Source organism: Triticum urartu, chromosome 7A (assembly GCF_056163025.1).
Source record: "Triticum urartu cultivar PI428250 chromosome 7A, HENAU_Tu73, whole genome shotgun sequence".
Lineage (NCBI taxonomy): Eukaryota > Viridiplantae > Streptophyta > Magnoliopsida > Poales > Poaceae > Triticum > Triticum urartu.
The window spans coordinates 13,819,088-13,845,319 of record NC_141879.1 but is presented as its reverse complement, the minus strand read 5'-3'; the positions used below and the strand labels follow the sequence as shown (position 1 = coordinate 13,845,319).

Here is a 26,232-nt window from a genome sequence, read left to right as displayed (position 1 = left end):
ACAAGTGGTCATCCTTTTGTACTAGCTTGTGTTTTTGTTGATAGATATGAGATATAGGATACCCATTGCGCGTATTCTGTCAAAAAATAAAATAAAATAAATGCAATATCATCGTATTGGGTGTATTTTGGGACAAGCACCTTTTGCCTCTTGGGTGTTAAAAATTATGAAACCTTTCTGGAAACAAAATTGACCTTCTAGTGTATTCCTATAAAAGGTTTTGCCAAGGAATGACTTTCATGTTACTCTGGGTGGAATAAACAAAATCAGCACCATATACAAGTTGCTATTCACCCTATTCGTCCTCTAATTTTTTTTGCCTTGAAGGCGACGGGAGTTTTGACTTGGTGAAACTTTTTATACGAGTGCAACAGAAGGTCAAGTTTGTTTCCATAAAAAGTTCAGATTTTTTTTTACTTTTGTTTTTGGAATTACTATTTTTTTACCATATAAGGTCCACCTACACCTGGGAGCCAAAGGGTATTTTGGTACTTAGTTACTGCATGACCCTTACTAGAAGTGAATAGGTATTCCAGTCCCGAAATTGTTGTGTCTACGATGAAAGGGTGTACGATTTCCGTACGACGTGATCTAACCCATCCATGAAACTCATCAAACAGCTCATGATGATTGTCGTACCAAAATCGTACGCGCTTTCATCGTATGTACAATAGGGCTCTTACCATCCCCATCTTCTATCTTAAATAGTTGCAACCCACTACCTATTTTTCCTTCCCATGCAGCCATGCCACATCATCAAGTCATGCATTGGATCATAAGGTACAAATTGTTCACTAATGTACCCATTGTTTCACTAATTTTTGTGTCTGCATAAACAGTATAGATATACATTGGACGCTTAGAGCAAATATATGTAGATCATGTTACATATTTTTGTTTAAAATGGCATCCTGTTTACTTCAATCCAATAGTTTCTATTTTTACATGATTTTGCAAAATGCTTCATATGATTTATTGTTTTTAGAATATATACTGAAAGCAATCCTAAATTTGTTTATGCAATAGTTTCAGTTTTTTAGCACGTATTTATGCATTTATTTATCATGTTTCCCGTAGCAACGCGCATGGCATCATCTAGTTAAAGCAACATGCAAGTCCATGGTCTGTCTCCAGAGTACCCCTCAAGAAACTTCAACTTACGTTTGCATTACTAGCTGATAATAAACATAAGATGATACATAGAGATATCAAACAAAGACACTATTGTAATATACCCCAGCATATCACCTGTTCACACATCCCCAGTTCCATTCCTAGTGGAAGCTTATTTATTTGTTTTTCAGGAATGAAATATCTTGTCTTTCGTGTGAGTGTTGATTACAGGTTTAGCTCAATACCGTCCTGTTCGATACGGATTTCACCAGTTCAATGCTTGTCCGGCCTTCAACGTGACCAAATCGCTTGAGTCTGTTGTTCTAGTTCTTTTGGGTTGGTAAGATCAGATCACAATAGGAGGAGGAGATAGCAAAGAGCCGATCGGGTCTAGTTTTAATAACTACTAGAAGGGTTGGGCGCGTTTTGCCACGCCGTTGATGTTATTGAAATTTTATAATTTATTTACTCCATATATTTCAAAATATAAGGTGCATTTGTTTTTTGAAAAGTCAAACATCTTTAAGTTTGACCACATTTGTGTAGAAATATGTCAATATACATAATATCAAATCTGGTGTTTAGATTCATTATGAAATGTATTTTCATATTTTTTATTTAATAATGTGGATGTCGATATTTTTGGCTCTCAACTTGGTCAAAGTTAAATTTTTGACTTTTCAATAAGTGTATAAATATGTCAATATCCATAATATCAAATTTGGTGCTTAGATTCATTATGAAATGAATTTTTATTTTTTTATCTAATATTGTGGATGTCGATATTTTTGGCTCTAAACTTGGTAAAATTTAAAGAAAATTGACTTTTCAATAAAGTAATACACTTTATATTTTGGAACGAGGTGAGTATTTGGTTTGGTTCGTGTGGAAGATAATGGAGTGTGTTCTGTTTTTTATTCATATAATGTGGTGCTTTGGTAGGCCTTTTGTGGTGTAATTTTGTGTTGTCTGGTAATCAACTCATATTTATGTGGGGAAATTTTCTGCGGTGGTGGCTGCATATATTATATTGGTGCTAAAGTATTATATGTTGAGCCTTCTTTTTTCTAGGTGATAAAAGGGTGCGCGGGGTTGATATGTTTTTATAGGCCGGCTGCTTCCGATTGATTTGAAAAATTGTTGACCCAGTCAAAATCATGAACCAAATCCAATTGAATTTCTCAATGCAATGAGAGAGCTCCAAAATTAGAAAGCATAGTGAATTAAAAGAATTGAGTGAGAGATTGTTGACCCGGTCAAAATCGATGACCCAATTCTAAATTGGTGACCTCAATTGATTGAGAAGTCTCCATTCCTAGGGAGCTTAGTGATATAGTATATTGTCCCGATTAAAACAATTGGCAAGTCCATGATCTGACTTGTCCAGCTTGCCCATCAAGAAACTTTGACTAGTATTGCATTACTAGCTGATAAACATGTAATGATACAGATGTCAAACAAAGTCACTATCATCTCATATTATCTTTGCACTATCATATCATATCAATCCATTTGTTTACATGCGACCATTGTTGTTATAAGCAACGGAGTAGCATGTCTCATACGACCATTGACAAAGAAACTAAAGGCCATTGACTAAAAGAAACTAAAAAAGAATTCAATGTTTCTTGGAGAAGAAGCACTAGCACCCACCATTTGAATTACAATTCCAGTGCAGATCAAGAGGAGCTCTCCATCATATCCCTATAAGTACTCGCACCTTAGATAGTAGCTTAACCAGCCAAGATATCAGCAAGCAAGAACCTGTAAGCTAAGCTAGCAAAGGAAAGATGGCTGAACCGGTTAAGCTCATCGGCACATTGGCGAGCCCATTCGTCCACCGCGCCGCTGCTGCCCTGCGGCTCAAAGGGGTCCCCTACGAGCTGGTCCTGGAAGATCTCCAGAGCAAGAGCGAGCTGCTGCTGAAGCACAACCCCATCCACCAGAAGGTGCCCGTGCTTCTTCACGGCGGCAAAGCCATCTGCGAGTCCCTCGTCATCATGGAGTACATCGACGAGGCCTTCGACGGACCGCCCCTCCTGCCGACTGATCCCTACGACCGCGCCACCGCCCGTTTCTGGGCGCAGTTCCTGGAACAGAAGGTGATCATCTCCTATATCCTCCTACTTTCTGTTGGCACCGCCTCCTCACAGCGCCGCTTCTTCTTCCTCCTCACAATTCTCTCTTGTAGTTTCTCTCTATCTTCTCTCAAAAACACACTCACACACACATATACACCAAGGAGAAAACCAGTGCTGTTTTGCACGACAAGCTCTCCTCCTTGATGAACACAAGAGACTACATTTTTCTACAGCCCTCACGGCCTCTATTCATTACTCAGTATGCAACATGTATATATACATCAGGCGCTGGACTCACGCACGCACTACCAGCCACCTTAACCGGCCACTAACAGCACACACGATGCCACTCCTGAATCTCTCCAGGACGTGCATGCACCACCGGCTAACAACTCATGCGTGCATGCAATTAGCTAACCAACTAACTGATTCTCTCAGCTCTGACTTATCTATCCAGCCGGCGGCTTGACTCCAGCCCAAAGCATGCAACTAACCACCTCACCAGATCACTTGGCTTCAATTGTTTCTGCAGCGCCATCTCACATGGCTGCACCGCGTCTCGCGGTACTCGGCATCTCATCGTCTTTGTCGCATCGCACGACCTTCTTCGACATCTCGCCTTTGCACCCCTGCTGAACCAAAACTACGTACGTACCAGCCACACGGCAAGTTACTGTATCACCTAAACTACATGCAACACTCAAACTTAAACATGTGGTACAAAACATCAAGATTAGTTCTAGCATTCACCCCCTAATCTTGATGTCAGTCTTCGACGCGGATCACCCGCAGCTTCTTCTCGACGCTATTGCAGCGCCGCAACGCTCCATCATGTCGTGGACGACACCATCGTGTTGCCGATCACCACAATATCTTTCCACACGCAGCAGCAACCTCTTGACATGGACGACACCTTCGCGGCGCTGGTCACCATGTCGTTGCATCGGCCCATCTTACTGATGGAATCACACCACCCTAGACAACACCGTCGACGAGCTTGACGCCGATCCTCATGATGGCTTCGCGCCGTCGTACCTCCCAACGGCATCACACCGTTGTCTTCTTGTGGCAGCTTCGTGCCGCCATCTCCATCTAGCGGCATCGCACCGCAACCGGCCACCGACGACATCACGCCACCGATAGCCTCCACCTCGCGCCGATGACCTCCACCTCACATGGAGTCCACCGCGTCACCGTCGCCGCAACGGATCGACGAGGTTCTGATGCCAATTGTTGGCGCCGCCACCTCACAGCGCCGCTTCTTCTTCCTCCTCGCAATTCTCTCTTGTGGTTTCTCTCTATCTTCTCTCAAGAACACACTCACACACACATATACACCAAGGAGAAAACCAGTGCTGTTTTGCACGATAAGCTCTCCTCCTTGATGAACACAAGAGACTACATTTTTCTACAGCCCTCACGGCCTCTATTCATTACTCAGTATGCAACATGTATATATACATCAGGCGCTGGACTCACGCACGCACTACCAGCCACCTTAACCGGCCACTAACAGCACACACGATGCCACTCCTAGAATCTCTCCAGGACGTGCATGCACCACCGGCTAACAACTCATGCGTGCATGCAATTAGCTAACCAACTAACTGATTCTCTCAGCTCTGACTTATCTATCCAGCCGGCGGCTTGACTCCAGCCCAAAGCATGCAACTAACCACCTCACCAGATCACTTGGCTTCAATTGTTTCTGCAGCGCCATCTCACATGGCTGCACCGCGTCTCGCGGTACTCGGCATCTCATCGTCTTTGTCGCATCGCACGACCTTCTTCGACATCTCGCCTTTGCACCCCTGCTGAACCAAAACTACGTACGTACCAGCCACACGGCAAGTTACTGTATCACCTAAACTACATGCAACACTCAAACTTAAACATGTGGTACAAAACATCAAGATTAGTTCTAGCATTCACCCCCTAATCTTGATGTCAGTCTTCGACGCGGATCACCCGCAGCTTCTTCTCGACGCTATTGCAGCGCCGCAACGCTCCATCATGTCGTGGACGACACCATCGTGTTGCCGATCACCACAATATCTTTCCACACGCAGCAGCAACCTCTTGACATGGACGACACCTTCGCGGCGCTGGTCACCATGTCGTTGCATCGGCCCATCTTACTGATGGAATCACACCACCCTAGACAACACCGTCGACGAGCTTGACGCCGATCCTCATGATGGCTTCGCGCCGTCGTACCTCCCAACGGCATCACACCGTTGTCTTCTTGTGGCAGCTTCGTGCCGCCATCTCCATCTAGCGGCATCGCACCGCAACCGGCCACCGACGACATCACGCCACCGATAGCCTCCACCTCGCGCCGATGACCTCCACCTCACATGGAGTCCACCGCGTCACCGTCGCCGCAACGGATCGACGAGGTTCTGATGCCAATTGTTGGCGCCGCCACCTCACAGCGCCGCTTCTTCTTCCTCCTCGCAATTCTCTCTTGTGGTTTCTCTCTATCTTCTCTCAAGAACACACTCACACACACATATACACCAAGGAGAAAACCAGTGCTGTTTTGCACGATAAGCTCTCCTCCTTGATGAACACAAGAGACTACATTTTTCTACAGCCCTCACGGCCTCTATTCATTACTCAGTATGCAACATGTATATATACATCAGGCGCTGGACTCACGCACGCACTACCAGCCACCTTAACCGGCCACTAACAGCACACACGATGCCACTCCTAGAATCTCTCCAGGACGTGCATGCACCACCGGCTAACAACTCATGCGTGCATGCAATTAGCTAACCAACTAACTGATTCTCTCAGCTCTGACTTATCTATCTAGCCGGCGGCTTGACTCCAGCCCAAAGCATGCAACTAACCACCTCACCAGATCACTTGGCTTCAATTGTTTCTGCAGCGCCATCTCACATGGCTGCACCGCGTCTCGCGGTACTCGGCATCTCATCGTCTTTGTCGCATCGCACGACCTTCTTCGACATCTCGCCTTTGCACCCCTGCTGAACCAAAACTACGTACGTACCAGCCACACGAGCAAGTTACTCTATCACCTAAACTACATGCAACACTCAAACTTAAACATGTGGTACAAAACATCAAGATTAGTTCTAGCACTTTCCATACAAGCTAGCGGCCGTCTTTTCGTGCCCATGCAGCCATGAACTTACCCCAACACTTCAATGCTCATGCAAGCAGTGCTCGAGGCCGTTCTGGCTGGCCTTGTGGCTGGATGCCAGCGAGGAGCAGAAGGGGTTCGTCAAGGAGATGAAGGAGAACCTGGCGCTGCTGGAAGGGCAGCTCGAGGGGAAAAGGTTCTTCGGCGGCGAATCCATTGGCTACCTCGACGTCGCCGCCTGCGGGCCGGCTCACTGGATCTATGCGTTCGAGGAGGTGACCGGGGTGAGTTTGATGGGCGAGAACGAGTTCCCTGCTCTGCGCCGCTGGGGAAAGGAGTATACCGAGAATGAACACGTCAAGGAGTGCCTGCCGACGAGGGAGCAGCTCGTCGCCCTCTTCACCGCGAAGAAGGACATATACAAGATGATAGCCAACGCGATGCTCCATCAGTAGTAGCAACTCGATCGGTGCAATGCAGTGTGCCAGTATAATTATCCATGTTGTGTGCTAGAATAAAGTTTGTGGAATGGTGATTCCATAATCTACCGGGATGTATTCTTATGTGTGTGTATGACATCAAAAATTATGAGTGCTTAATATTGGTGCTATATACTTTACTTCGGCTAAGATTTGACCATACTATGTGTAAAATATATATTTGGAGTAAATTGTGTTGAATAGTATTATTCAAAGAGCAATCATATGGTCAAAATTACATAAATTTGGTAGTTTCCCAATTACTTATATTTTGGACAAAAGGAACTATATTGATCCTCGTGGTCAACTTTGTGTATTGTGTGCCACGCAGCCGCCTCCTTCCCTAACAAAAGTTTAGGATTCCTCTGCCTTCCGTCGACGCCGTCGCTGGTCCGCCTTGTCTCCGGTGGCCCTAGGGCTATGGCAGCATGGTGGCTCCCGCCCTGCCGGCGGGAGGATCTGTTTTTAGATGTTCCTTCAAGTTTTGTTAGGGCTTGTGTTCTGCTCAGGAAGATAAGATGGCGGTGGCTTTCTGAAGATGAAATAAGGTTCTCCCCACCTAGCCCCCAACCGGTGGTGTGTCTAGCATCGTCGGTGTGCGTGTGGGGGTATGTCTCTGGTGGATCTGTCTTGGTGGATTTGCTCGGATCTGCTGTAGTACGTCTTCGTTCATGTGTCTTCAGGTTGAATCCTTCCGGTCTATGCTACTCTTTATCGGTGGCGGTTGCTGTTCTGCTGCGCTGGTCCTATGGGGCCTTGGCATGACGACTTTCCGACTGTGTACTACAACAAGTTTTGCCTGCCTCCGGCGAGGGAGGGGCGATGACAGTGGCGCGCCCTCGGCTCTCATCAGTTCTTGTAGTCTACGCTAGGTGGTCTAAGGATTTGAATATAATTTTTATTATTGCTGGTGTTCCTTGTACTGCCATGACTGAAGATGAATAGATCGAAAGTTTTTTGGCAAAAAAACTTTATGTACCATATTACGGTAGTAACCATAAAGTTACATAAGAAACGGACCATGATAAGTGTCACAGTGTGGCACGAACACATGGCGTGGTTTTGCCACGGATTGGTTTCGATCAGAGACGGTGATGAGCGTGCGGGGTCAATCTCGGCGGCTCTTGCGGTTTGGCGAGGTGGGGTGGGAGTCCCCCTCCCAGGCTCCAGTGGTGGCGCATTCAGGCAGTGACCGGTGTGCCAGGGCTCCTACGGTGGCATTGCTGTTGCGGTTGGTCGCCAGATCTAGGCAGCTAGATCTGGGGCTTTGAAGGCGGTCGAGACAGTGCAAAGGTTGTCGGGTGGATTTCTTGGGACAGATCCGAGTGAAAACTTGGTCTTCGGTCATTGGCCGGAGCCGGTGATGATGATGCCCTTATCATCGTTTCCTTCATGAAGGCATCATCGAGGTACAAATCCCAAACCCACCCAATACCTCCGGGGGAAACCCTAGATCAGTTGATCGGATGACGGTGGCATTTATGTGTCGTTACCCCCTTGGGGGCGGCATTTTTGGAGATGCACTCGGGCTTGAGGGACCAGCGGATGTCTTCTTCGGTGGAGCGGTGTCTCTTTCTACATATTCATGGTGGCGGCTCTTGGCGGCATGGAGCAGTGGAGGCTTGACGTCAGATGTGTGGTGGTGGACACGCGCAGGTGGTCGACACTGTCTGGCGTCGTGGTGGCGTCGGCGGCAGCTAGACCGGACAAGGTTGATGCAGCAGTACAGCTCCGAAGATGGATTGGTGGCAAGTGGCTGCGACGGCCTCATACCCGGCAGACATCCTGATTGAGGAGCACGCCGGACTGGTGGCAACTTTTGTGTAAAGAACACAGTAATTTACACACCGTAGACTTGATAACTCACGCACAAACACTGTGGCAACTTTTGGCCTAGGGAAAAAATTGTTGAAAACATACCCCCAGTAACTTCTGTGTAAACAATATAATAGTATACGTGTCATTACAAACCTGATTACTCAAGCACAAACACTTGACTCGGTGAAAAAAGTTGTTGAAAATATACCCCGATAATAGCATAATAATATACACAATGTAGACATGATAACTCACACACAAACTCTGCGGCAACATTGATCCGGGGAAAAAGTTGTTCATAACATATCCATAACTTCTGTGTAAATAGCTTGAACACTGTGGTAACTTTTAACCCGGGAAGGGAATAGCCGATGAAAACATACCCTATAATTTCCATGAAAATAGTATGGTAATATGCGCACCACAGATCTTTACTTAGCCCAGGTGTGATAACTTTTGATTCAAAAAAAATGATTGAGTACATAGCATATAAGCAAACAATGTATCAAGTCACATAATTAATGACACATAGTCAACACAATTAATGACACACTACATGAAAAGGTACAATAGCTTATAAGCAAACAACGATTGAGTACATAGTATCAAGTCACAGTCAAATGGCATAACATATAAAGAAGAAGAAAAATGTTTAAATTTTTTCAAATGATAAGTGCCACACGTCTTCACATAAAATCTTATGAATATAGCATCAACCGAGATTTGCTTAATTCTCAGTTGACTCGGATTTAGCAATCCCGTATAAACTACTGCTTTCTCCGGGTTTTTTTTTTTGTACGAATAAACTGCTTTCTCTAGCTGGTAGTGTAGCGAACACAGAAGCCCATAAAAAAAGAACATACTTTACCTAGAGCGGTACAATTAGAGGAGCGCCCAGAGAAGAAGAGTGGCCATTATCATGAGCGGCACCTTCACCGGCGCGGGCGCAGCCGCTGCCGCCTTGAATGTCTCGAACTTGAGCGTGCCGCCGCCATCGTTGTGGATCTCGTAGGTCATCGTCCTGCCTGCCTGCAGCTGGCTGCCGAGGACCGAGCCCCGCAAGCCGTGGGGCGACGGCAGTATGGTGAGGCACGTGTACCCGTCGCCGAAGTCCAAGAAGTAATTCTCCACCTTGAGCTCCATCGCCGCGTCAGCGCCGCCGAACAGAAGCGCGAGCGTTGGAACCTTGGCATTGTCAAAGTGCTCCGTGAGGAAGCACAGGTCCCCGTCTGAGGCGTTCACCGGGGTCACGCCCTCAGACTGGACCCTGCTCACGACCTCCTGCCTCAGGACCTTGTACGCGGCCTCGACGAGGTAGGTGACGGGAAGCATGGTGCTGAGGAACACCCCACCGGAACTCTGGGCGTCAAAGGTCCCCGCCTGGATGGCCGTCAGGAGCTGGCCGTCGACCTGCACGCCGGTGAGATTGACGTAGTACCTGTAAGGGTTTTGGGTTTTTGTGGCCGCAAGCAGCGGCGTGCTGCTGCTGCCCATGTGCCCCGTAGACTCTGTCGGCACCGCGGTGGCATCGTCGGCGGCGGCGGCGCCGCCCCAGCTCCAGCTGACGAAGCTCTTGCCGGCGGCGTCATCGGGAGGCGCGATAAAGTAGGTGAAGCTGGAGATGTTGAGTTGCGACACGAGGGAGAGGGGCCCCCTGCTGAAGCCTGCGAAGCCGGAGACGCCGTCGAGCTCCGGCAACGTGATGTTGCCGCTGCAGCCAAACACCACGCCCGGGACGTCTGCACGTCCCGGTCCCGTGATGTTCCCGAAGCTGAACGTGTCGGTGGCGAGGAAGCCGGACATATAGTCCGTTGTGTACCTGCAGAGGTCGTTCCTGGCGCAGTCGTGCTTGCTCATGCGCTGGCAAGTCTGGGTGGTGCAGCCAACCTCGGCGAAGGATTTGGAGTTTTGGGGCAGGAACGATGGCGTCGGCGGCGGCGACAGCGTTGAGCACGAGGGGCAGGGTTCGCATTGCGCCCATACGAGGTCGGTGGTGATGTCCATGATGACGGGGAGGGTCTGCGGCGAGGTCCCGACGGAGAGGTCGAAGATGAAGAGGCTGTAGCTGTGCCCCGCCGCGCTGCCCGTCTGCTGGCCGTCCTTGCGCTGCCCGGGGCGGCCTGTTTCCGCTAGGCCCTGCTGCGCCCTATGTTCCATGTAATCCTTGACGGACTTGTTGATTGTCCTACGGAGCTGGAGCTCTTTGGTGACGAACTTGCCGGTCTTGGGAGCCGGTCTGATGGCAGCCGATGAGACAGGGGAGGCAGCCAGAGGAAGAAGGAGCAGAAGAAAAAGAAGTGGAGCGGCCATTGCTACCTCACTGCGACGGTATATGTGATATGTCTCTGCACTGTATGTATACTGACTAGCTACTCCTATTTATATTAGTATGTATCATGCATCACTGCTGGGATCTCATAGCTGATGTCGCCCAGGCATAAACTATCCTGTTTTGCTAGCTCATGCCGGTCGTTTTTCATATCATCGTTGTTCATGTCATCGTTAGGCAAGGTTGATGTATCAAGACGTGGATGTAATTGGTATCTTTTTTTTTTTTGAAATGAAGGGGTTTCCCCGCCCAACTTTTTATTAAGCCAAGGCAGCTGAAACCAACACGCCCAAACAGTTTACAGTTCTCGGCGCAACCAAAAGCAGCTGCAGCAGAAATATAAGGCTTACAGCTTTTTATATCACCTACCGAGACATACGCAAGGGGGGAAGCTCAAATAGATGAACATGCAGGCATATAAAACAGAGACAATCCCCCGTACCTTATATTGGGGATGTCATTGGTATCTTCTTCGTATTAATATATCATCCAAATTCCAAATGAAATTGCAGGTTGGGAGGGTTTTGTGTAGGGTTAAAGTTGAGTGTTGCGACAAGTTTTTTTCTCTGAGAAACATGAGTGTATCTCATACTCAAGAGTCAAGACCGAATTTTTGAAGCTTCAAAATTGACGCTTTGCTGTCAATAAACATGTTTTTCTTTTGCCAGCGGAATCAACAAACACAATGCCAACTGCCTGCCTGTGGAAGATAATACTCCGTTGTGACGAAACTTATACGTAATAAAATTTAGGTTTTAATCCATGGCGAGACGAACTTGTACCCCAATATCAGAGATCAAATCTCAGGTTTAGTGCAGTTTGCGCCTCCTCTCAATGGGAGAGGACATTTTATATGGACATATAGTTTTTTATACCAAGCTCACATGCGCCCTGATGAACAATAAAATAAAAATATTTAAAAAATCTGAATACCTTTTGTGATATTGATGAATTCGTCACCTGCATATAAAATTTCATGATGAAATGACATTCATGGAGGTCCGGGTGCTCCAAAAAGACTATATATTGTTAAAAGCATTTTGGAGCATTAAATTTTTTTTCACCAAGCCTCCATGAATGCCATTTCATCATAAATTTTGCACGCAGATAAAACGTTCATCAATATTTATATAAAACATTCAATTGTTTTTTAATTATTTTATTATTATTTTGGAATTTTACTGTTCATGAGGGAGCCTGTGTGCTAGTGATCGAAAGAGCACTTGAAGCTCTATGACCCCGTTCTCTATTAGGCTATCCATGGTGGAAGTATTATAACTGGTATCATGCATGTTAAATAGAAAATTTTGTTAAGGTGACATAAAATCAAATAAAGAAAACGAGGGTTCAGTATCAAATCATGATACCGTATCACAATAAATATTGTACTAAATAGTCAGAAAATATTATATTACTATATATCTTGCATGGCAGTAAACATGCTCATCTAAGATACCAATATATGATATTATGTATTATGAAAGTGGTATATACACTAATATCATATGTATGATATTAACTCATAATAATACTACCCACTACAGGCAGCCTTACACTAACTAACTACCTATCTATGATGGCAGTGTACACCAGATAATCAAGCGAGGGCAATGACAACATTGGGAAATGCATGGTTGACAGCCAGCTTTAATAAAATAAAGAGAATAAAATAACCCGTCTTTGTCTCCAAACATACTATCCATTGCGAGCATTGTGGGCATCGAAATGTGCGCACCGGATAACCCAGGAAAGCGACGGAGGCAACTTCCGTGCTGGTCGGTATATGGTATTGGTAGCAGCTAAGCCTAGGTAGGACCGTACGTACGAGTACCATGGCCTTGTACTGAACGCGGTTTTGTTCGACACTGATTACTCTATCCATGATGAAGCAACGAAGATGTTTTTGAAACGTAAGCAACGAAAATGTCGCTGCACATCCATGCAGGTCGTTGGACGTAGCAATATGAAAACCAAGACTTCATACGGAAACGCAGACAGTCCAGATATCACGGGGGAGACACGTGTAAAAATCCGTGAATGTAGTGTTACTCCTGAAAATTCAGGTGTTAGTTTGGAATCACGATGGGTATTATTAGTCCGTAAAATCAGTTTATACGGACTATTTTTAGGTCAAAGCATTATTATTTGGCCTCTGCATCCCAAATGCACAAGACCATTTTTTTTTACTAATTGTCTCACAAAGGATGAATTTTACTGGCACAAAATGAAGTATCAAAGGGATACAAAGAGAATGAGCATACCCTGACCAAAAGATTATTGATGCAAAAGATGGTACTACCAGATCAAAGGATTGATTGTTCTGATGTCAATGTCTTTTATTCATCTTGCCTTCTGATAAGCTTATATAAATGTCTAAATCAGTTTCCGCATTTATGCTGGAAAAGGGAAAGCATTAAGGATTAACAATCATCCTCAAACAGTGTCATCAAGCAGTAAACATTTTTCATAAATGCCATTAACATTTGCTAAGAATATGTCATACATTTTTTCCAAAAAAAAGAAATCTTTTTTTGAAGAGCTTGTTTAGTCTAAAATATACTAGGTGTGTAATATGCCATGTGACTATACGGTTTATGAGATTACACAGTAGCGATCTGCTAACAAGAAGTGATGCATAAGTCTTCATTGTACCATGCTGTATGCTAAGATTTGTCATACACACGATTATATCATTGAACTCTGAAATTTAATTTGTGTTTTCAGAACTAATGCATACACCACACATGATTCAAGGTTTTCCTCATCTCATTATCCTATTTTTTTGGCATTTCAATCATTATTCAAGGTTAGAATAAGGATATTGATTATCCATAGTTTGGTTATCTTCACATCAACCTTCCAGGGAGCCGTGCATATTCAAAATAAGAAGAAATGAAATACCATCCAACAGTATTGAGTGTTTCTATCTACCCTTACACATTTGTAATATATTAGTGGAGATCACTAATGGGGAGAACGTGTTGCATCACTCCTGATAATCTGTTTAACTGATATATTAGCACTTCGGATTTTATTGGGAAGCTCCAAAAAAAGTTCAGTGCACACATGATCAGTGTGAAAGGAATACCACTTAGCAGAACTTCTGACGCATTAATTTCTTTGCAGTACATAGTGTGAGGATGCTCTAGGACTAGCGGGGAAAACTCTTTATTATTGCAATGCAAAGTGCATCTTATATCCGAAGATAATATACGTTTCGCTTTTTTACATGTCGTTGCCACCAACCCCGTCAACATCGTCATCATTATTCTCTGTAAAAACCATGCAACAACCTAAGTGGCCACCTACTCCGCCATGTATATGTCCTCCTCCCCTCTATCTCTTTATATTTCACAGAGACGTGCCAAACAGTAAAGTAGCAACGTGTTCTCCTAGCTTGTCGATAATGCATAATAAATATGTCTTGAGAGAGAGAGGAAGGGAGAGGGAGGGAGACTAGCTGCCATGACGCAACAAAAAACTGCCTGCACACCTTGCTAAGACAAGAACATTCTGAAATATACCCAAACTGCAGAGAGAGGGAGGGAGGGCGAGAGAGAGAGAGAGAGAGAGAGAGAGAGAGAGAGATGCCCCAAATACACGGTTTCGTATTTGAATGGGTGCTTGAATTGGAGAAGTGGAGATAGTGGGTGGAAAAAGAAGAAGAGGAGGCAGAGTGATTTAGTGGTAAAAGAAAGCCCAGAACGCCGCTTGATGTACACGAGGATCTTAAAAAAAATATTAGACAAAATTAATGCCGAATACTAAAATATATATGCCCCTATAGCAATGCACGGGCAACGCACAACGAAGGTGAGGTGGGCGTCGCCCATTTTTAAAAGAGAGGGGTCCAGCGAGAGATGTCCTGCTGCAGCTGGAAACCGAGCGAGAAAGGGAGGGTCCAACAGAAAAAAGAGAAGGGTGCGTCATGGGGTAGGTTTTTGTGTTGGGCCTGCGTATTGAAGATAACATGACAGATAGTCCGGACAATCACATTTCTCCCCCACATATGGTCTGGATTTGGGGGATTCCGGACTGTGTAGATGGTTGAATTTTGAGGAGCCTACCGGACGCTTGTTTGCTGTTCGAACACGCCAGGATTTTTGAGGGGGAAATATGCTTCGACCTTAAAGGCTGCCTTAATCATTTGTTTGATTTATTTATATATGCATTATAGCCCGTAGTAACGCATGGACGTTCTACTAGTGTGTATGTATACATGTGTCATGCAAGTGATCTTAGGCCCACCATGTTGTATATATGTTACGCAGATTGAATGGTCATATAATCTTTAAGAGACCCACCAGATTAAGGGCTAGTATTTTGTAATTAATGTGAGATGTGAGATTTTCTAGCCTAATTTTCTTGCTTCCGGTTCCACCGTATACTACTTTTAATATATAAATAGATAGATGCTCTAAATTTCTATGTTTTGGCCCCTTCAACCTTTCACCATCTCTATTGGCCCCCCTTAAAAAAATTCCATTCCCGTAGCCGATGTTCTTTTATGGTTACTAGATCTTGTTATTTGCAGGGGGTGCATATTGAGATCTTCAAAACCTTGTATGGCAAGAGTCTTTGCATATGTTGATTTCCTTTACTGTTTGTTCAGTGCAAATTATTGTTGGAAATATGAGCAAATTACTACGAGATTTAATCTGAATAAACAGAATATAAATCATGACCACAGCAGCAGAGATTAAACTAATCATGCAAACTAGCATAGCAGATGAACATATCACATCTAGGGCACATACTAGAAACATGAATTCTACCACGATCTCGAACAGGAAGGATAGAATCACATACGGTGCAGCGGGTGCAGCACCGCCGGCGTTGATGTTGTCGCCCATGTCGTCGAGGATGAGGTTGCCGAGGTCGGGGAAGAAGTCGTCGCTGCCAGCAGTCGCGCGAGTGCGCTCCCCAAAAACCTGATCGCCCCTCTCCCGTACCGGATCACGAGAGGCGGGGTTCCAGAGGCCTGCTGTCCCTTCTCGCGGTGCACGCCGGAAGGAGGGATGGAGAAGACTAGCTTGGCGGCGCAATGATCTGGAACGGTGATGAGAAACCATACGAAGCGGCGGCTAGGGTAGACGTCTGCCTGACTATATATTGCGGGCCGGGTAGGTCGTGGGAGTAAACCCCACGTCCGAGTCGTCACGATCCAAAAGAATCGGAAACGGTTCAGTAATTAACGGACAACGTGCATAGCTCTGTCCTCGGCTCGGCTCAATCCCGCAACCCGCGGCGCGGCGCGTCGTGACGAGGCGAGGCGAGCGAGGAGGAGGAGCGTGCGTGTAGGTCTCCTCTTCTCATGCTCATACAAGTGGTAGAAGAGCTCACCTTATAAAGAGGTGCAACTCTCTCTCAACTTCCAAGGTGGGACTAAACTTTAGCCTCACTCACTCCACTCACATGTGTGCATGAATGGGCCAAGAGAATTTCAGAATTTTAGTTGGGCTTTGGGCCAAAGGCCTACTAGCAAAATTCCAACAATCCCCACAAAGTTTCATTGGCACATCTCATCATTTAGTTTCAAAACATTGTTTTATATATCGGTTCTTAGTGAAGACTGTGAAGTTGAACTTCCACTTAGAAATTTATGCTACACTAGATCACAACTTGAATAGTGGACTATGCCTTGAACTACAAGTTTTCTGTGAAACTAGTTTCACACAAATTCTTGACCGATACTGGGCTGCCGCAAGGCTTCCCCGCGGGTGGAGCATATACGTCATACTCCAAGGCCTTTCATGAATTTATTAGAGAACACCCAATTCTCGCAGACTGCGACGTTGACAGTCAAATTCATATAGGTGTGTTCCTCAGAAGATGTTCTGCATGACAACATCTCTGCTTACCCGAATAAGCCACTTGGAACACATTAAGATAAGTATCAACCTGCCATGCAGATGAGGAGAGTATTGCATCTTCACGGAGTGGGATAATTAATATAGAGATACTCTCCTCCCAGCTGACCAACAGCTTGTCTCCCACTTCTACTTCACGGGATCTCTGATCACATAGAGTGGGTTACCACTATGGACAACTCATGCGGTGGGTCTCAAACCCATCTCCATCGATGCATTATCTATCACATTACGTGATAGACCCTTTGTGAAGGGATCTGCCAAGTTTTTCGACGTTTGGATATAATCCAACGTAATAACTCCGGAGTTCCTCAATTTTCTGACAGATTTTAGTCTCCTCTTCACATGCCTTGAGGACTTCATATTATCCTTAGAACTGTTTATCTTGACGATCACAGTTTGATTATCACAGTTCATCAGGATAGGGGGTATTGGTTTTTCAACCATAGGTAAGTCCATCAAGAGTTCACGAAGCCACTCTGCTTCAATAGTGGCAGTGTCTAATGCTGTGAGTTCTGCTTCCATAGTTGACCTCGTTAAGATGGTCTGCTTGCAAGACTTCCAGAAAACAGCGCCACCACCAAGTGTAAAAACATAACCACTTGTGGCCTTAATCTCATCAGCATCAGATATCCAGTTTGAGTCACTATAACCCTCCAGTACCCTTGGATACCCGGTGTAGTGAATCCCGTAGCTCGCGGTGCCTTTCAAATAGCGCATAACTCTCTCAAGCGCATGCCAATGATCATCTCCCGGTTTTGACACAAACCGACTCAGCTTGCTCATAGCAAAACAGATGTCAGGCCTCGTGGCACTCGCCAAATACATAAGCGAGCCAATAATCTGAGAATACCTCAGTTGATCTCTACCAATCCGTCGATTCTTTCGAAGCAACACACTAGCATCATATGGAGTTGGAGAAGGCGTGCAGTCGCTATACCCAAAACGACTCAAGACCTTTTCCACATAATGAGACTGAAGCAGTGTGATCCCACCATTCTCATCTCTCAATAGCTTGATGTTTAAGATAACATCAGCTACTCCTAGATCCTTCATCTCAAAACAGCGAGATAAGAAATCCTTAACCTCCTTGATTAAATCAAGTTTGGTTCCAAAGATGAATATGTCGTCGACATACAGACAAAGAATAACTCCTTCGCCCCCACCATAGCGATAGTACACGCACTTGTCACCATCGTTTACTACAAAGCCGGCAGCAGTTAATGTTCTTTCGAACTTCTCATGCCACTCCTTAGGAGCTTGTTTAAGGCCATATAAAGACTTTAATAACTTGCACACCTTTCCTTCCTGACCAGGTACTGCAAAACCATCTGGCTGATCCATGTAAATTTCCTCCTTCAACTCTCCATTAAGGAAAGCTGTCTTAACGTCCATTTGATGAACGAGAAGACCATGTGAGGCAGCCAGTGATAGTAGCACCCGAATTGTGGTCAGTCTAGCCATGGGTGAGTAAGTATCAAAGAAGTCTTCACCTTTTTTCTGGGTATAACCCTTGGCCACAAGCCGTGCCTTGTACTTTTCAATCGTACCATCAGGTCTAAGCTTCTTCTTGAACACCCACTTACATCCTACAGGTTTGCACCCATATGGACGGTCAGTGATCTCCCAGGTACCGTTAGCTAAGATGGAATCCATCTCGCTACGTACAGCTTCCTTCCAGTAGTCAGCATCAGGAGATGCATAGGCTTCTGAAATAGTCCTGGGTGTGTCATCCACGAGGTACACAATGAAATCATCACCAAAAGACTTTGCAGTCCTCTGTCTCTTACTCCTCACAGGAGTTCCATTGTTACCCTCAACAGGTTCCTCAACGTGTTCCATCGCAATGGTGGGTTCAGGAATTACAGTGAATTCCTCACTAGATGGAGTAGGTATCTCCTGATTTGATGAACTCGACATATCCTTCATAGGAAATATGTCCTCAAAGAAAGTTGCATCATTTGATTCCATAATCGTACCAACATGCATGTCGGATACCTCAGATTTTATTATCAAAAATCTATAGCCGATGCTATGAAAAGCATAGCCCAGAAGAACACAATCCACGGTTTTTGGTCCAAGCTTGCGCTTCTTGGGAATTGGTATATTGACTTTCGCCAAACAACCCCAAGTACGTAGGTAAGAGAGTTTCAACCTTTTCCTTTCCCATTCCTCAAATGGAGTCATGGTCTTATGCTTTGTGGGAACTCGGTTTAGGACATGACACGCAGTCATTAGCGCCTCCCCCACCATTCCTTGGATAGACCCGAAGTGTCTAACATGGTGTTAACCATATCAGTTAGAGTTCGGTTCTTTCTTTCGGCTACCCCATTTGACTGGGGTGAGTAGGGAGGCGTCCTCTCATGGATTATACCATGTTCCGCACAAAACAAATCAAAATCATTGGAAAAATACTCTCCACCACGATCGGACCTAAGCCGTTTAATTTTTCGATCAAGTTGGTTCTCTGCCTCAGCTTTATAGTTTTTAAAGAAAGTCAAAGCCTCATATTTTGATTTCAGAAGATACACATAACAATATCTAGTGGAGTCATCAATCAACGTCATGAAGTATCTCTTTCCACCTTTTGTCAACACACCATTCATCTCACAAAGATCAGAATGTATAAACTCTAGTGGCGCCAAGTCTCTTGCCTCTGCAGTCTTATGGGACTTGCGAGGTTGCTTAGCTTGCACACATACTTGGCACTTGGAGCCTTTGACAGTAGAGATTTTCGGAATTAAATTCATATTGGCTAACCGCGTCATGCAACCAAAGTTAATATGACAGAGTCGTGAATGCCAAATATCAGACTCATTATTGTGGCAAACATTATTAATAACTTTAGTGCAAATATCTGACAAAGATAGGCGGAACAAGCCTCCGCACTCATAGCCTTTTCCAACAAATTGTCCACACCTAGAAAATTACAACTTTGTTGGATTCGAAAACCAACTTAAAACCATCTCGACATAAACGGGAACCGCTAACGAGATTTTTATTGATGGACGGCACATGATGAATGTTCTTCACGCGCACAGTCTTCCCCGAAGTAAACTTCAGATCGACCGTACCGACACCTCGAACGATGGCATGTGAGCCGTTCCCCATCAGCACGGGTGAAGTCCCTGTTGCCTGGTAAGAAGAAAACATGGAGGCGTCAGCACAAACATGTACATTGGCACCGGTGTCAATTAACCAATCAGGGGATTGAAATACTGAAAGGATGGTAGGAAAAATACCGTACCCTGATTCCTTCATATCAGTATCACCGATGACAACATTAGCGGACTTGCCGCTCTTCTCATGTTCGCGCTCCTCAAAGCGGTTAGGACACTTTGGAGCCCAGTGATTAGGATCACCGCAGACATGGCAAAGTCCCTTCCCCTTCTTATGAGAATTCTTCTTGAAGTTGGTAGAATGTGATGGCTTGTTCTTTGTATCAAACTTGCCTTTGCCCTGAGTTTTGTTCTTATTGTTTTTGTACTTGTTGGGCTGGGAGTTCTTCTTCTGTACCATGTGGGCACTAGAACCTCCCTCAGCAACTCGAGCACGTGTGTCCATTGCTCTCGCCTTCTCTTCAACATCAAGAGTACCAATGAGATCCGCAACGGAAAACTCCTGTCTCTTGTGTTTCAGGGAAGTAGCAAAATTGTTCCACGAAGGTGGAAGCTTGGCAATGATGCCTCCGGCAACACACACTTGAAGTACTCAAGTTCTTTTGCGAGCGACTGTATCTCATGAGCCTGCTGTACAACAGGGCGCTCATCAGTCATCTTGTAGTCATAGAATTGCTCCATGACGTACAACTCGCTGCCGGCGTCCGAGGCACCAAACTTAGCCTCGAGCGCAGCCCACATGTCCTTGCCGTTGTCAAACGACATATACGAATCCACAATGGAGTCATCAAGAAAACTCAGAAGAGCGCCTTTAAAGAGGGTATCGATCTTCTCAAAAGCTTCCAGCTGTGCTGGATTAAGATCGCCCTCAGGCTTGCCCTTGGTGGCATCATAGCAGCCCATGGCCTGAAACCAGTAGACTGCTCTCGTGCGCCACCTCTTATATTGCGCCCCCTTAAAGGCAGGCGGTTTCAGATGCGCAGCAAAACCACTCGGAGTAAATTGCCTATAATTAGGTTTTTGGATTGTTGAAAATATGAGCAAATTACTACGAGATTTGATCTGAATAAACAGAATATAAATCATGACCACGGCAGCAGAGATTAAACTAATCATGCGAACTAACATAGCAGATGAACATATCACATCTAGGGCACATACTAGAAACATGAATTCTACCACGATCTCGAACAGGAAGGATAGAATCACATACGGTGCAGCGGGTGCAGCACCGCCGGCGTTGATGTTGTTGCCCATGTCGTCCAGGATGAGGTTGCCGAGGTCGGGGAAGAAGTCGTCGTTCGCGAAGTCGTCGCTGCCAGCAGTCGCGCGAGTGCGCTCCCCAAAAACCTGATCGCCCCTCTCCCGTACAGGATCACGAGAGGCGGGGTTCCGGAGGCCTGTTGTCCCTTTTCGCGGTGCACGCCGGAAGGAGGGATGGAGAAGACTAGCTTGGCGGCGTAATGATCTGGAATGGTGATGAGAAACCATACGAAGCGGCGGCTAGGGTAGACGTCTGCTTTTCCGCGGCATGGCGTGGCGTGGCGTGGCGTGGCGTGGCGTGGCGAGGCGAGCGAGGAGGAGGAGCGCGCGTGTAGGTCTCCTCTTATCATGCTCATACAAGTGGTAGAAGAGCTCACCTTATAAAGAGGTGCAACTCTCTCTCAACTTCCAAGGTGAGACTAAACTTTAGCCTCACTCACTCCACTCACATGTGTGTTGGGGAACGTAGTAATTTCAAAAAAATTCCTACGCACACGCAAGATCATGGTGATGCATAGCAACGAGAGGGGAGAGTGTTGTCTACGTACCAACGCAGACCGACTGCGGAAGCGATCACACAACGTAGAGGAAGTAGTCGTACGTCTTCTTCCCGATCCGACCGATCCAAGCACCGTTACTCCGGCACCTCCGAGTTCTTAGCACACGTTCAGCTCGATGACGATCCTCGGGCTCCGATCCAGCAAAGCGTCGAGGAAGAGTTCCGTCAGCACGACGGCGTGATGACGATCTTGATGTTCTACCGACGCAGGGCTTCGCCTAAGCACTACAACGATATGACCGAGGTGGAATTTGGTGGCAGGGGGCACCGCACACGGCTAAGGAACGATCTCAATGATCAATTGTGTGTCTAGAGGTGCCCCCTGCCCCCGTATATAAAGGGGCAAAGGGGGAGGGGTGCGGCAGCCATAGGGGCGCGCCAGGAGGAGTCCTACTCCCGCCGGGAGCAGGACTCCCCCTCCAATCCTATTCCAACTAGGACTCCTCAAGGGGGAAAGAGAGAGAGGGTTGGCCAGCCACCTTCCCTAGTCCTAATAGGACTAGGGGAAGGGGGGGCGCAGCCCTATGTGGGCAGCCCTTTCACCTTTCCACTAAGGCCCATGTTGGCCCATTTGGCTCCCGGGGGGTTCCGGTAACCTCCCGGTATTCCGGTAAAATTCCCGATTTCACCCGGAACACTTCCGATGTCCAAATATAGGCTTCCAATATATCAATCTTTATGTCTCGACCATTTCGAGACTCCTCGTCATGTCCGTGATCACATCCGGGACTCCGAACAACATTCGGTACATCAAAATGCATAAACTCATAATAACTGTCATCGTAACGTTAAGCGTGCGGACCCTACGGTTCGAGAACAATGTAGACATGACCGAGACACGTCTCCGGTCAATAACCAATAGCGGGACCTGGATGCCCATATTGGCTCCTACATATTCTACGAAGATCTTTATCGGTCAGACCGCATAACAACATATGTTGTTCCCTTTGTCATCGGTATGTTACTTGCCCGAGATTCGATCGTCGGTATCCAATACCTAGTTCAATCTCGTTACTGGCAAGTCTCTTTACTCGTTCCGTAATACATCATCTAACAACTAACATCTTAGTTGCAGTGCTTGCAAGGCTTATGTGATGTGCATTACCGAGAGGGCCCAGAGATACCTCTCCGACAATCGGAGTGACAAATCCTAATCTCGAAATACGCCAACCCAACATCTACCTTTGGAGCCACCTGTAGTACTCCTTTATAATCACCCAGTTACGTTGTGACGTTTGGTAGTACCCAAAGTGTTCCTCCGGTAAACGGGAGTTGCATAATCTCATAGTCATAGGAACATGTATAAGTCATGAAGAAAGCAATAGCAACATACTAAACGATCGGGTGCTAAGCTAATGGAATGGGTCATGTCAATCAGATCATTCAACTAATGATGTGACCTCGTTAATCAAATAACAACTCTTTTGTTCATGGTTAGGAAACATAACCATCTTTGATTAACGAGCTAGTCTAGTAGAGGCATACTAGTGACACTCTGTTTGTCTATGTATTCACACATGTATTATGTTTCCGGTTAATACAATTCTAGCATGAATAATAAACACTTATCATGATTTAAGGAAATAAATAATAACTTTATTATTGCCTCTAGGGCATATTTCCTTCAATGTGTGCATGAATGGGCCAAGAGAATTTCAGAATTTTAGTTGGGCTTTGGGCCAAAGGCCTACTAGCAAAATTCCAACAGTTATATGCTCAAGTTGGCGGCGGACAATTGAAGGAATAGACACCCACTATAGTCTTATATCAAATCTAGTAAAATAAAAAACAACAAGCTTAACTTCCTAATTGGAATGATTCCTTGCTCTAATTACGTTGAAAATAGATTACTGCCGAATGGAGGAAAAGGATGGGTTTTCCTATGAGTGGACCCTTTATTTTTTGTACAAATCCTAGATCATACTCAATTCGATGGAATTGTTTGATATTTTGACTCGTTTTGTGACAAATGGTCATTCCTTTGTACTAGCTCGTGTTTTCCTTGATAAATATGATATATAAGATACCCATTGGGCATATTTTCTTAAAAAGGGGGAAATTTTGCAATATCATTGTATTGGGGGTATTTTGGTACTTAGCTATTACATGACCCTTAGTAGCAATGAATAGGCATTCCCATCCCCATTAAAGTAACATGCAGGTCCATGGCCTGTTGATTCTAGATTGCCCCTCAAGAAACTTTATCTTACGATTGCATTACTAGCTGATGGATGTCAAGCAAAGTCACTATTGTAATATACCCCAACATATGACCTGTCCACACCCCCCAGTTATGAAGTTCATAGTGGAGGCTTTTCTATTTCTTGAGTGGGTTAAATACCTTGTCTTCGGTGTGACAGCCTGGTTTGATTGCCGGTTTATCTCAATACCATCTGGCTCGATGTGGATTTCACCGCTTCGATGCTTGCCGGTCTGCAACGTGAACCAAATCACTTGAGCCTGTTGTTACGGTTCTTTTGGGTTGGACCGTTGGGTTGGTAAGACCAGATCAGAATAGGAGAAAGAGACAACAAAGAGGCGATCCGCTGGTCCAATTTTAATAACTATGGCTAATCCAGCTTAGACAAGTCCATGGTCTGCCTAATCCAACTTGCCCATCAAGAAACTTTGACTAGTATTGCACTAGTAGCTAATAAACATACAATGATACAGATGTCAAACAAAGTCACATCATCTCATATTATCTTTGCACTATCATTTCATTCAAATTCATTATTTTTGGATTGGAGCAACTGCTCAGTAGCATGTCTCATACGACCATTGGCATAGAAACTAAAGGGCATTGACTAAAGGAAACTAAAAGAGAATTCAACCTTTCTTGGAGAAAAAGCAGTAAACACCCGCCATCTGAATCTGAACCCAGTGCAGATTTAGAGAAACTGAAAACTCGCCGTTAGACCCCTATAAGTACCGGCGTGTTAGTTTGTTTAGGTAGGCAAGATATCATCAAGCAAGCAAAGCAAAGATAAACCAGAATCTGCAAGCAAGCACGCAAAGCAAAGATGGCTGAACAGGTTAAGCTCATCGGCACATTGGGGAGCCCATTCGTCCACCGGGCCGCTGCCGCCCTGCGGCTCAAAGGGGTGCCCTACGAGCTTGTTCTGGAAGATCTACAGAGCAAGAGCGAGCTGCTGCTGAAGCACAACCCCATCCACCAGAAGGTGCCCGTGCTTCTTCATGGCAGCCGGTCCATCTGCGAGTCCCTCCTCATCATGGAGTACGTCGACGAGGCCTTCGATGGACCGCCCCTCCTGCCGGCCGATCCATATGACCGTGCCATGGCCCGTTTCTGGGCTCAGTTCCTGGAACAGAAGGTGATCTCCTATATCCTCCTACTGTCCATACAAGCTAGCCGCAATCTTTTTGTTTTTTTCGAAAAAAAGATAACCCCGGCTTTTGCATCCAGCGATGCACACATCCATTTTTATTAATTATAGCCGCCATCTTTTCGTGAGCATGCACTTACCCAACATACACTTGATGGACATGCAAGCAGTGCGCGAGGCCGTTCTGGCTGGCCATGTGGCTGGATGCCAGCGAGGAGCAGAAGGCGTTTGTGAAGGAGATGAAGGAGAACCTGGCGCTGCTGGAAGGGCAGCTCCAAGGGAAGAGGTTCTTCAGCGGCGACTCCATTGGCTACCTCGACGTCGCCGCCTGCGGGCCGGCTCACTGGATCTATGCGTTCGAGGAGGTGACCGGGGTGGGCTTGATGGGCGAGAACGAGTTCCCTGCTCTGCGCCGCTGGGCAAAGGAGTATACCGCGAATGAAACCGTGAAGGAGTGCCTACCGACGAGGGAGCAGCTCGTTGCCCTCTTTACCGCGAAGAAGGACATATACAAGATGATAGCCAATGCGATGCTCCATCAGTAGTAGCAACTCGATCGGTGCAATGCAGTGTGCCAGTATAATTATGCATGTTGTGTGCTAGAATAAAGTTTGTGGAATGGTGATTCCATAATCTACTGGGATGTATTCTTATGTGTGTGTGTGACATCAAAAATTATGAGTGCTTAATATTGGTGCTATATACTGTACTTCGGCTAAGATTTGACCATACTATCTGTAAAATATATATTTGGAGTAAATTGTGTTGAATAGTATTATTCAAAGAGCAATCATATGGTCAAAATTACATAAATTTGGTAGTTTCCCAATTACTTATATTTTGGACAAAAAGTGATGGGACAAACCCCGGACCAGCTCGCTGCTCATCTCCTCTCACTAGCTTGGACGAAGGTGGAAGAAGGAGCACACTGGATTTCTCCGGTGCATAAACGCTTCGGCCGCACGAATGACCTTACTTTACAGGGCACCTATCCTGACTCGGCTCATACCATCACCATGGCTCGGCAACACACCGACACCTCGATCAGTACATCAGAGAGCCTTTTATACCTGGCTGCACACACACTAGCACATGCACGCACGCAAGACCCGTCCACCACACTGGCCACCGTTTTTTTTAGT

The 26,232-nt window shown here is 45.7% G+C and overlaps 3 protein-coding genes across 3 annotated transcripts; 2 read left to right on the top strand and 1 right to left on the bottom strand.

Moving 5' to 3' along the window:
* Nucleotides 1-2,830: 2,830 nt before the first annotated feature.
* On the top strand, nt 2,831-6,991 carry LOC125527559 (putative glutathione S-transferase). Its single transcript, XM_048692074.2, has 2 exons — nt 2,831-3,215; nt 6,387-6,991. Exons 1-2 carry the CDS (start codon nt 2,904-2,906, stop codon nt 6,759-6,761), a joined length of 687 nt encoding a protein of 228 aa, XP_048548031.1. The 5' UTR covers nt 2,831-2,903; the 3' UTR covers nt 6,762-6,991.
* A 2,494-nt stretch (nt 6,992-9,485) lies between these two features.
* LOC125527555 (aspartic proteinase nepenthesin-1-like) lies at nt 9,486-10,910 on the bottom strand. The gene has a single exon (XM_048692071.2). The coding sequence runs from the start codon at nt 10,758-10,760 to the stop codon at nt 9,486-9,488; it is 1,275 nt and encodes a 424-aa protein (XP_048548028.2). The 5' UTR covers nt 10,761-10,910.
* Nucleotides 10,911-24,637: 13,727 nt separating this feature from the next.
* On the top strand, nt 24,638-25,809 carry LOC125527557 (putative glutathione S-transferase). Its single transcript, XM_048692072.2, has 2 exons — nt 24,638-25,078; nt 25,261-25,809. The coding sequence occupies exons 1-2, from the start codon at nt 24,767-24,769 to the stop codon at nt 25,633-25,635; spliced, it is 687 nt and encodes a 228-aa protein (XP_048548029.1). The 5' UTR covers nt 24,638-24,766; the 3' UTR covers nt 25,636-25,809.
* The last annotated feature ends 423 nt before the right edge of the window (nt 25,810-26,232 follow it).

Coding starts and splice junctions, on each gene's coding strand:
- LOC125527557 (XM_048692072.2), top strand. CDS start 24,767: ATGGCTGAACAGGTTAAGCTCATCGGCACATTGGGGAGCCCATTCGTC. Junction 25,079..25,260: donor CTCAGTTCCTGGAACAGAAG/GTGATCTCCTAT, acceptor ACATGCAAGCAG/TGCGCGAGGCCGTTCTGGCT.
- LOC125527559 (XM_048692074.2), top strand. CDS start 2,904: ATGGCTGAACCGGTTAAGCTCATCGGCACATTGGCGAGCCCATTCGTC. Junction 3,216..6,386: donor CGCAGTTCCTGGAACAGAAG/GTGATCATCTCC, acceptor TCATGCAAGCAG/TGCTCGAGGCCGTTCTGGCT.
- LOC125527555 (XM_048692071.2), bottom strand. CDS start 10,760: ATGGAACATAGGGCGCAGCAGGGCCTAGCGGAAACAGGCCGCCCCGGG.